We start from the raw sequence: 11,036 nt of genomic DNA on the forward strand, positions 1-11,036 counted from the left end.
CCGACCGTAGCCGTCATGGTACACGTTCCTAGCAGCTCGACTGCGCTTTTCCTTCGACCGCGTGTTCTCTGAAGCTCTCCAGTTGCTCGTCGACGAGGAGCGAGGCTGCTAGGATCGCAAAATACGTGCATTGTTTCAAACTACCAAGATTTGGCCATCAAGTGGAAGCGACGCGAAGCTTGAAAGGTGTCCACGTTCGTGGCTCGCTTATGCATCATTGTTCTTGGCGACCCCGGGAATTCCTTTTTCGCCACCTTCCGAAGAAAATTTCCAATGTACGCTGCTTTCATACCCGTCGGCCCGACCGAGGTTGATGCAAAAGACACCGTAGGCAGCTGGAAAGCTTGCAGCGACGAATCAGAATGCATTCATTGGCGAGATCACACCGTCGAATTGCGCAGATGGAAGGTCACCGCCGTCCTAGACAGCGTCCCGGCCTCATTGTTGAGTAATGAGCCTCATGCACACACGGGCATCGACAAGGTGCCTGCGCTCAGCATGAAGCTTTTGTATTCCAAGCCCACGTTCAAGCGCCATCGACGCAAATCCTGTTCGTGAGGATGGCACGGACCCATCTCTTGGCGGGACATCGATCAAGTACATAGCCGGTCGTTCCTCCGTTCTAGGGTCTGTGGTCGGCCATGAGCAGCAATCTCGATCTTGATCTCGCCTAGCTGCCAAGCGAGTTCTTGAAAACAAAGTTGACCCTGCAAGTCGTTCAGAAGAAGTTGTCAAGCGAGGTTCAAACGTGGGCTTGCCACAGTTTTGACGGCCAACCTTTGACCGGCCACAGTAGGTCGCTGCTGCGCTCTGAGTCCTTCAGCGCACGGTGCGTCGACGAAGCCGAAGTATGGTGCTGCGCTCGGCCCGTCGCACCGACATCGATTTGCTGGTACATATATATAGTAGCAACCTCGAAGTTTGCATCATCTCGAGTGTCCCTAGCAACGACCACTACAACTCAGCGGGCCATGAAGAACATCCTCGCACCCTTTGCGGCTCTCGCCGCTGCCCTCACCGTCTCGGTGACGGCCCTCGCCCCCCTCGAGCGCAACTTGGCCTACCGCTCTCCCTCGCTCTCCTTGAGCAACGGTGACGGCCTCAGCCACGACATCGCTCACATCGGCAACCAGATTCGCAAGCGTGCCTACGATGACTACGTCACCTCCAAGGTCGAGGGCAAAGCCAAGCGCAACAACGGCAAGAAGGGTCAGTACAAGACCGAAGCCGACTTCCTCGTACAAAAGTACGACGCCAACTACGGCTCGGACGGCCGCGACGCCTACAAGGGCAAGGTCTCGTTCCCCTTCGGTGTCGCTTCAGGTGATCCTTACCCCAACTCGGCCATTCTCTGGACACACCCTGTGCCCGAGGATAGCAACACCAACCTGCCGATCTGCTTGCGTTACCAGACGTCCAAGAGCAAGACCGACTTCTCTGCCAGCAATCTCGTCGACGACAGCTACGCCTGGACCACCAGCGAGGTCGACTACTCGTACAAGGTTGAGACCACCGGCCTTTCTCCCAAGACTCAGTACTACTACCGCTTCTTCTCGTGCCACGACCACTCTGTCGTTTCGCCCGTCGGTACCTTCAAGACAATTCCCGAATACGACGACGACTCTGTCGACGAGCTCAAGCTCGCCGTTTTCTCGTGCTCCAACTTGCCCTTCGGCTTCTTCAATGCCTACCGCGCCGCTGCTGCTCGCGACAACGGTGCCGACTACTTTGTGCACGTCGGTGACTACATCTACGAAGCCCGTGGTGATGGTCAGACGGTCGCAGGAGAGAACACTTATGGCGACGGTCGACCGCTCAACCGCGTTCCCGAACCCGATCACGAGATCGTGACCCTGGACGACTACCGTCTCCGCTACGGCTCGTACCGCAAGGACAAGGACCTCGCCGCCCTCCACGGATCCAAAGCCTTCTTCGGTATCTGGGACGACCACGAGGTCGCCGACAACTCGTACAACCACGGTACCGCCGACAGCAACGACACCGACACCGGAGCCGTGCGCGGCGTCAAGTTCACCGAGCGAAAGCTCGCCGCCGTCAAGGCCTACTACGAATGGATGCCCATCCGTCAAGTCGACACCACCGACTCGCTTCGTATCTGGCGCAGCTTCCGCTACGGCAAACTCGCCGATATCTTCCTGCTCGACACGCGTAACTTTGACCGCGATCTGACCGACATCTACTGGAACACCGCCGCGGTCGGTGCTGTCAGCAACGACACGGACCGCTCGCTGATGGGAGGCAAGCAGGAGCAGTGGCTCTACCGCAACATGATCGAGTCGCAGCAGCGTGGCGCTACCTGGAAGATCGTCGGTCAGCAGATCGTAATGAATTGGCAGAACTACGGCGAGCCTGACTTCATGTACAACTACGACGCTTGGCAGGGATACAGGTCCAACCGTCGTCGATTCTTCGACACGATCGTCAAGAACGACATTGACAACACGGTCATCCTCGCCGGAGACTCGCACGCCAACTGGGTCTACGATACTGTTCCAGAGGACCGCCTCAACAACACCCAGTACGACCCCGTCACCGGCCAGGGCAGTATCGCTGTCGAGTTCGCCGGTACCGCCGTCTCGTCGCCCTCGTCGTACGGAAAGAACCTGACGCAGCAGAAGTACGACGCTGCTGCTCAGCGCTTGGTGTCGATCAACAGGAACTTGCAGTGGGCCGAAGGTGCCCACCGCGGCTACTTTGAGCTCGAGTTCAGCAAGAACGAGGTCAACGCTCAGTTCTACGGCTACGCCAACAACAGCTTGCCCAACTCGGAAGAGCTGCTCGTGGCACAGTTCAACGTCAAGAAGGGCGCCAACAAGCTCACCCGCCCGATCAACTACGGTATCAAGCCCAACTCGGGTGCTCTGCAGGCCCAGGTGGTTGACTACTCCAAGTCTCGATGGAACGGAACGGCTTTCGTTGCGCAGAACTGATCTCGATGTAGAAAAAAACGTTGATGTGCCTGCCAATAGTAACCTCGTGTTTGACTCGAAAGTGCTGAGAGTGTGTGTTTGCTTTTGTGTTTCTGACTTGCGAAAGCGACTATATGTGTACAACGCCATCGATGCAAACAACACACTCGCCGCCTATCCAGATATCTGCCTTACCGACGTCTTGCTTTCGATCGATTTTGACGCTGACTCTACCGTTCCTACCAATCGCCGTGCCCTGCGAGTTGACATACTCGTCCGCGGGAGACTCTCCACTCTCTTCCAGCCATTTCGCAAATCCAGCATTCAAGGAACCTGTCACAGGATCTTCTCCGATATCCTCAAACACGAAGGCTCGTACCTCGTGCGCCACTTTCTCGCCCTGTACGTTCCGCCCTTCTGGGTAGGGACCGATGAATCCCAAAAACAGGTCTCGTATGGAGCCGATATCGCTCTGAGGCGAGTTGACATCGATGTCGAGGACCTGTTGAGCCGAGCGTAGCTTGATGCCGATCCATCGTGGGCCGTTGTCGATGTGATATGCGGAGATGATGCTGTCAGGATCGAGGCGGAGCGCTGTAGTGATGCGAGAGACGGTGGTGGGATCGACAGGTTCGTGACGGATGAAATCAGGTGCTCTGAAGCGCACAGTGGACGCATCGGCCGACACACGGAGTGGTACAAGACCAATAGCGCATTCTTGAACAAGCTTCCCTTCGCGCTCTGTGATCAAAGACGAGGCTTCTGAGGTGCCGAGATGTCGGAGGAAAGAATGACAGCTACCAAGTGTAGGATGGCCCGCAAAGGGCAGCTCTTCGACAGGTGTGAATATCTTCAGCCGGTAGTCGGCCGCGTTGTCGGTGGGAGGGAGGAGAAACGTCGTTTCGGACAGGTTCGTCCACCTTGCAAAACGTTGCATCTGTTCCTGTGTCGGTACAGGCAAAGATGGGTTGAGGCAGTTGACGACAGCGACCGGGTTGCCAAAGTATGGCGTGTCGGTGAAGGTGTCCACTTGGTGGAAAGGGTATGTGTTTGTCTTGGTCGACATCTTGACTGCTTGCCTCGGATGATGACCGATTCGATGTTGAAGTGGATCTGAGGAAGTATAGAGCTGATGCAAGCACTTTATAGGGGGTCTCAAGGCTTGTTGGTCGAATGTGAAGGAGTTCGAGTCACGAAGACGTAGGGACGCTCTCGACCGAATTCAGGTAGCCGACAGATAGGGTCCAACTGTCTAATCCTTCGGCTTTAGCGCACTCGTCCCGCAGCTAGCCTGATGTTCGCAAACAACTTCTGCGGAGTGAGCAGCAACCCCATCGATTCAGATCTTTCAAAGTCAGCGAGAGAAGCGTGTCAAGATGTGCCGATCGAGAGGCGTGACAGGTCGGAAAGCACGTGGCAGTCAACGAGTGACCGAGGGCGGCTCGACCGCGCAGCAGCCGCCTTCTCTGCATCCGTCCTAGTCGATCGGAACCGAGCATGGCATGCTGCACATTACAGTGCCGTCCAGACGCAAGACGGCATGTCGACTTCCAACCTTTCGTCATTGGTGGTGACAAAAATCTCGTGTGCCCACCAATCGAGTGTGGTTCTCACATCTCTGCAAGCAGACAAAGGCGCGGTTCCATGCGTTCGGGAAGAATGGTGTGAAAAGCACGGGAATATTCTGAATTGTACATGGACAAGAGCCAATCAATCGATCGGTTAACTGAGTCGTGGTCATGGCACGAAAGCAAGAACGCTGCTGTCCTTCTTGCTCAGGGTCCTAGTGGCACCCATCCGGTTCGACCGGTTCTCTTAAGCCGCGGAGCTCATATTTGCTCTCTGTGCAGCTTGAAATTTCTCGAGTTTTGTATCCGCAGCGCACAAGCCGATGTTGCTTTTCCTTTGACCGAATGAGGTGCTCAAACGTGTAAGTAACGAGTCGTCTCCCAGCTTCATCCCAAGCTGTTCGCGTTTGCTTCAGTCCCATCATTCTCCGCTAGGCTTCTTCTACAATGACGTCCGCAATCCCACCCATCACCACGCCCAAGCCGTTCACGATCGTCTACAGCGATGGCGAGGTCAAGGACCTTCGCAACCGCTTGCGCAACACCCGATTCCCCGCTGCACCCTACCTTCCCGAAGATGCACGTCAACCCATGAAGCTGGTCTACAAGCCAGACCTGCCTCTGGTCAAGCAGCTCATCGACAAGTGGGCCGAGTTCGACTTCGACGCCTTTCAAAAGCGTCTCAACAGCTTTCCGCACTTCACCACGTCGGTCGACTGGTGCACGCAGCTGCACTTTGTACACAAGCGTTCCTCCCGCACCGACGCGATCCCGATCATGCTCATCCATGGATGGCCTGGAAGCTGGTTCGAGTTCGCCCACGTGATCGACGATCTCGCCAATCCCGCGGATAAAGACGCTCCTGCTTTCCACGTCGTCGTGCCCTCTCTGCCTGGATTCATGGATTCGACCGCCCCACCGTCCAAGAAGCCTGGAGTGGGTGACGTCCGAGGGTACACCCGGATCCTCGATGCGCTCATGCGCGGTCTCGGTTACGACAAGTACGCATCGCAAGGCGGTGATTGGGGAAGTCCGCATGCTCGAGCTCTCGGAGCCTTCCACTCGCACAAGGACGGTACCGGCTGCCGTGCGGTGCACCTCAACTTCTGTCCCGTCGCAGCCAAAGGTCTCAGCAAATTCATGCTGACCACTCTCCCCGTCAAAGTCACGCTGGGCGTAGCCAAACTCATCTACGGTCAAGAGTACCTCATGATGGCAGCGAAGGGTATCTACTTTGAACAGAACCGCGCCTACTACGATGTGCAGAGGACGCGACCGGTTCAACTTCTTTACGGTCTCGTCGATTCGCCCGCTGGACTGTTGGGCTGGCTCGGAAACATCTACGATACCTTGTCCGAGAGGCGTCCCGACCACCCGCGGTTGAACATGGATGCGTGTCTCGACATCGCTACGCTGTTCTGGTTCACAAGGTCGATCGGTACCTCGTTCATCCCTTACACGAACAACATCTTCCTCCCCGAGATTCACGGCTCTGCCGAGTACAAGCTTCCCGTTCCGCTCGGATACTCGGATTTCCCAGACGAGCTGGTCAACACACCCAAGTTCGTGGTGGACGCGACGACGACGAGTGGCAAGACGAGGTGGGTCGCGAGAAGCCCGGTGGGCGGTCACTTTGCTGCGCACGAAGAACCTACGATCTTTGTCAGCCATCTGAGGAACGCGTTTGCAAAAGGCGGTAAGGGCAAGTGGAGCGGAAGCGAGGAGGGGATTGTAAAGCCGGAGATCGCAGGTGGATTGTGGGATGAAGTCAGGGAACAGGAGGCGAGAGCGTCCAAGATCTGATTCGCAACAAGGTCGATGTAGGCTTGCGTTCGGACCGTGTAGAATGAAGACCTATCTTCAAGCCTGAGAATGTGAATGATGGAGCAACGCGGATCAAGACTGACCAATACCATGCTTCTCGAAGAAAGCAGCAATCTTGTCATCCAACCACTTGACGTCTTCTTTCGAATCTCCTGGACCACCCGCCCAGTGACCCCAGATGCTCGGAATGACTTCCAACGTCGCCTTGTCCCCCATCACCCTCGCCTCCTCCTGCGAGTCCTCGGGAGGAAAGTAGAGATCTGTCTTTCCCGGCATGATCAGCGTCGGACACTGGATCCCGCTCAACGCGCTGTAAAACGCCCTATCATCCCTCATCGTCACGTATTCACCATCGCCCCTCGCTCCCAGCCGACCACCTTTGCTCTGGGGTACATCTAGCCTGCTTGCTCCAGCATACCTAGGTTGAGCGCCGATATCGCCATGCTGCCACGTGTACAGCATGTACAGCAAGTTGTTGGCGTCCTTAGAAGTGGACCAAGCGTGCCAGAACTTGGACAGAATCTCGTTTCCACAGTTGAGACCGAAGTGTTTCTTGAAGCCCTTTTCGCGGTAGAAAGCTTGACTGAACCCCCATCCGGCGTAGATGGTTCCAAAGGCTTTCAAACCGTCCACGGGTGGATTGGAAGGGTCATACTTTCCACCGGCCCATTTGGGATCGAGCTGAAGAGTGTGCTTGAGCGATTCCAGAAACACCCAGCTGTGCAAGGCTGTTCTAGCGGAACCGCAGAAGGGTACTGCCGCACGTACCGAATCGGGGTACTGACTGGCCCACTGGAAAGTTTGTCCTGCGCCCATGGACCAACCGATGACGATCACTTTGCCCTTGACGCCGAGATGGTCGTAGACGAGCTTGTGCTGAGCATGCACGTTGTCGTAGAAGGTGGCTCGAGGGAGGTCGATGCCAAGCGGATGGTTGGAAGGCGAAGTGGATTCTCCATTACCAAACAGCGCGGGAACGATGATGAAGAACTTGCTCGGGTCGAGTGAACGAGTGGGGGGAGAGCTACCGGGTAGGGCAATCAGCCACTCGTTCCCTTCGGTGATGGTGCCAGAGAACCAGGTGGGGTAGACGATGGCCGGTTTGCTCGGATCGCCGTAGGTGCGGTAGGCCAGGTGTGCGTCGGGGATGACTTGGCCCGAGAGCAGCTCGAAGTCTCCCAGGCTGAAGTGGTTGATCGTGGCATGTTTGGCGCTTTCAGACATGATTGCTCATTGTTCAGACAAAGCAATGTAGTGGTTGTGTGTAAGGACGGAAACACCCATGCCGAGGAGGAGGTATGTGCACAGGACACCCTTTCCCCGCTATGGGTCGAGCGGGTCAGAGAGAAAAAGCATAGCCGTAGTGGAGGCCGCGAAAATGTACGAGATCGGCGATTGCCAGCATATCACCGGAGATTGAGATGAGAGGTCGATCTGGCTGATGGTTCACATGGTGCTCTGGCAGACATCCTGAGCGCTCAGGATGCTTCCACACGGCATGCAATGGCACAGGCTCTGACCAGGCGAGTGTGCGTGCGGTGACTTGTCAGGGTCCTTCGAGCAACACTGTTGAAACATCACGGCGTTCAAGCGCTCGTCATTGTGCACTGGACTGTCGGGCAGGATGGTTGTGTCGCAACGAGACAGCACGACAAAGTGGACGACGACGCCAGCGCCGGTGCACACCTCGGCTGCTGTCGATCAAAGGCTTGGCACGGATTAGCGTGCATGACGGCGTTCATGTTTGTCTTCTTCTCGAACTTGCTGTATTCGTCGGTCACCGCAAGGAGGCATGAGCTCGAGTCTCACATGTCCTACCCTCGGAACGGAATGACTGATCTCAAAGGCAGCCAAGGCGCGATCATTGTGCGGGATGTGAGGCTGCGACGACGTGTACGATGTGTGGTGTTCTGCACTAGGACGCACAGCCGAGCTCGGTGAGAGCGACGAGGACAAGCAAAGAAGAAGCCAAAAACCTTCTTCTCACCACAAAAGCCGAGACTTGCAAGCCAGGGCGCGAAAGCCCACAATCAAATTTTCGTGCTTCGCTGGCGACAGACTGCTGAGTTTGAAAAACAACAACACACATACACGCGATAGGCTTGGAAAAAAGACCCTTGAACCTCACCCACCGAGACACTGATCCGCTGCTTCGGACGAGACGCGTCCACCGCGACTCGTGTCATACAGTTGTACTCGGAGCCTGTTTTTGAGTTGTGGCAATGCCGGTTGTGATGTACGAACAGCGTCGAACCAAAGTCACAATCGACAACGCCAGTTTGGGAGTGGACCCGAATCAGAGCGCCCCAAAGGCGTGTCGAGGTGAAGCACGTCTTGCAGCAATGCCTCAACGGCTGCGGGCTGCATCTCGTGCGTCGTCTTTGTACGAGGAAGAAGCTTTGCAGCCGCCGCCCTGAAAGCACTCTCATAGCAAACAGCCAAGTGTTTCCCACCATTGATAGCAGTCATTGATCGTGGAACTCTCTTCCAGAGATCACACTCTTGGCAGCTCCTCGAACGGTCGATCGCGAGTCTGGTCTCGAGCGAGCTGTGGCTCTGCGTGCGTCGGCGTTCCTGAAAATCACACAAGCAACTCTGATTTTGCTTTGACAGCTGGGCAAGGCCAGCTAGCTAGCCAGCCAATGTCGCGATTTTCCTCCCGTGCTGCTGCTCGGCGTACGATCCAGCTCGGGTGAACTCTCTCGCCTACCTGCAGCATCAAGCAGGTGGACTTCGGCTGCACACAGCTAATTCGGCATGACACCTCTGCCTTGTGCATGACTGCTAGCCTCGACCCTACACAAAACAAGAGGAACCGCCTCACTAGCGCAGCAGTCAACCTCAGAATCCGTTCCGTCACGACTCTGCCCAGCCTGGCACCATTGTCTCCGTTTTCACCTCGCCCGTGTTCCAACCTTGACTGTTCACCTCTCACTCACCTCTTCTCTCTCAATCACATCGCTATCCACTCCACCCCTCGACATTCTTTTGACTCCTACGTTGATCGCAGGATCCTACAAAGCGCGCATCCACACTCTCGTTCGCCTCTCCACTTCCTCCTAGCTCGCAACGACACCACCATCACCAACCAGTCACGTCACCCTTCCAACCCAAGCATCCTTCGAAAATGGTCTCTGCCAAAATTGCCACCTTTGCCGTGCTCGTGCTCGCAGCTGCCGACGCTGTCGTTTCGACCATCGTCGTCACCAAGCCTGTAGCGTAAGTATATGATATCCAGTCGCGTCCAGCGTTATGTACGAATACAGCCTTGCTGACTCTCCTCAACAACGTCTCTGTCGTGTCACATGCATACATCTCAACTATCCACGCTCGTCCTCTCTGACTTCGCCTCATAGCTCCACTACCGGTCACGGCGGCAAGCGCCTCACCATCGAATGGAACGACGACGGCAAGTCTCCTACCCGTCGCGACTGGGGCCGTGTCAACATCTTCCTCGCCACCGGCTCGCGCGATGTGCAGTTCAAGCTGCAAACCCTCGACACCAATGTCTCGTACAACGCTGGTGGAGGTCAATACCAGATCAGCCCCACCGTCGGTCCCACCGGAGGCTACTACTTCCTCCGATTCGAGGGCACTAACACCACCACCAACAGCGTCCCCGCCATGGCATTCTCTGCTCGATTCCGTCTCGAGGACATGACGGGCAACTTTAACTCGACCATCATGTCGACCATCCAGGGTACTTCAGGTACCGGACAGTTGACCGCTGCCGCTGCTTCCTCGACCGCTTCTTCGCCCAGCTTCTTCGGCATGTCGACTTCGAGCGCGAGCGCCGCAGCTTCATCTTTGACTGCCTCAGCGTCTGGGAGTGCGCTTTCGTCGCAATCGACCAGCGTCAAGTCGTCTTCGGCTGCTGCACCGGCTGCTGGAAAGATGGCTGGTTACGTGAGCGCGCTGGTCGGCTTCGCTGCTGTAGGCGCTGCTTTCCTCTAGTTGCGACATGAGCGTCTGCTCTGGATAGCAGACTCTTCATTGTTTCCTTTCTTCGCTTTCATCGGTTCATCGAGCCCGCTGCTCTTTTGCGCTTGCTTTTTCTGCTCTGGTTTGTTTGCTTTGCATATAGTTGTCGTTCTTTTTGGGAAGGAAAGAAAACACACTCGTTCAATCCGTCGTTTCAGAGGTGTGAGGTGTGGGAATGCACCAGCTCCGGTCATCTGCGTAGTCTCTGAGAACAGGTATAGGTGTCGATTGATCGAACGGTTTTTTTTTTACAGCTTTGCCACTCTGGACATCTTCTTGACCTCGTTCATGAGCACGGTTTGCATCCTCAACCCTAGCATGATGTTACCTTTGACCTTGACTTTGCCTTTCATGAAAGCCATTTGGGGGCTTAGCTGACCTAGGGCGATACGGATCATGTCTCTGTCGCCGATGGTGAGGATGCAGTCGGGTTTGGGCTGTGCGGGTGCTTGACCTCGGATGATCTTGCCTTGTTTCTTCATGTCTACGTAGAACGAGATGGTTTTTTCCTCACCGGTGTAGGTTTCGGAGGAGGGTCGAACGTTGAATTGGAAGACACCGTTGACGGCTTTTTTGGCTTGCTCGAGGTTCATCATGTCGAGACCGGCGGTGATGCCTTCTTCGTCGCCCGAGTGGAGCAGCGCCCAGTAGACGACGCAGAAGAGCTTGGACACTTCGACCCCGGGAACTTTGAGTTCGGTGGGATCGGTTTGAGAGTCGGGCGGGAGGGAGG

General features: G+C 55.9%; 7 protein-coding genes across 7 annotated transcripts; 4 read left to right on the forward strand and 3 right to left on the reverse strand.

Annotated features, from left to right (window-relative positions):
• Window positions 1-273: 273 nt before the first annotated feature.
• On the forward strand, window positions 274-558 carry PHSY_000290 (hypothetical protein; the record flags this gene model as incomplete). The annotated part of the gene is made up of 1 exon (XM_012330932.1): window positions 274-558. The coding sequence occupies one exon, from the start codon at window positions 274-276 to the stop codon at window positions 556-558; it is 285 nt and encodes a 94-aa protein (XP_012186322.1).
• A 413-nt stretch (window positions 559-971) lies between these two features.
• PHSY_000291 (alkaline phosphatase) lies at window positions 972-2,951 on the forward strand (the record flags this gene model as incomplete). The annotated part of the gene is made up of 1 exon (XM_012330933.1): window positions 972-2,951. One exon carries the CDS (start codon window positions 972-974, stop codon window positions 2,949-2,951), a length of 1,980 nt encoding a protein of 659 aa, XP_012186323.1.
• Window positions 2,952-3,060: 109 nt separating this feature from the next.
• On the reverse strand, window positions 3,061-3,996 carry PHSY_000292 (phenazine biosynthesis; the record flags this gene model as incomplete). The annotated part of the gene is made up of 1 exon (XM_012330934.1): window positions 3,061-3,996. The coding sequence occupies one exon, from the start codon at window positions 3,994-3,996 to the stop codon at window positions 3,061-3,063; it is 936 nt and encodes a 311-aa protein (XP_012186324.1).
• A 949-nt stretch (window positions 3,997-4,945) lies between these two features.
• PHSY_000293 (epoxide hydrolase) lies at window positions 4,946-6,301 on the forward strand (the record flags this gene model as incomplete). Its single annotated transcript, XM_012330935.1, has 1 exon — window positions 4,946-6,301. The coding sequence occupies one exon, from the start codon at window positions 4,946-4,948 to the stop codon at window positions 6,299-6,301; it is 1,356 nt and encodes a 451-aa protein (XP_012186325.1).
• Window positions 6,302-6,394: 93 nt separating this feature from the next.
• Window positions 6,395-7,546, reverse strand: PHSY_000294 (hypothetical protein; the record flags this gene model as incomplete). The annotated part of the gene is made up of 1 exon (XM_012330936.1): window positions 6,395-7,546. One exon carries the CDS (start codon window positions 7,544-7,546, stop codon window positions 6,395-6,397), a length of 1,152 nt encoding a protein of 383 aa, XP_012186326.1.
• Window positions 7,547-8,544: 998 nt separating this feature from the next.
• On the forward strand, window positions 8,545-10,276 carry PHSY_000295 (hypothetical protein; the record flags this gene model as incomplete). The annotated part of the gene is made up of 3 exons (XM_012330937.1): window positions 8,545-8,644; window positions 9,496-9,541; window positions 9,679-10,276. The coding sequence occupies 3 exons, from the start codon at window positions 8,545-8,547 to the stop codon at window positions 10,274-10,276; spliced, it is 744 nt and encodes a 247-aa protein (XP_012186327.1).
• A 275-nt stretch (window positions 10,277-10,551) lies between these two features.
• PHSY_000296 (potential peroxisomal lipid carrier) lies at window positions 10,552-10,899 on the reverse strand (the record flags this gene model as incomplete). Its single annotated transcript, XM_012330938.1, has 1 exon — window positions 10,552-10,899. The coding sequence occupies one exon, from the start codon at window positions 10,897-10,899 to the stop codon at window positions 10,552-10,554; it is 348 nt and encodes a 115-aa protein (XP_012186328.1).
• Between the last annotated feature and the right edge of the window lie 137 nt (window positions 10,900-11,036).

This window comes from Pseudozyma hubeiensis (genome assembly GCF_000403515.1).
Source record: "Pseudozyma hubeiensis SY62 DNA, scaffold: PHS4, whole genome shotgun sequence".
Lineage (NCBI taxonomy): Eukaryota > Fungi > Basidiomycota > Ustilaginomycetes > Ustilaginales > Ustilaginaceae > Pseudozyma > Pseudozyma hubeiensis.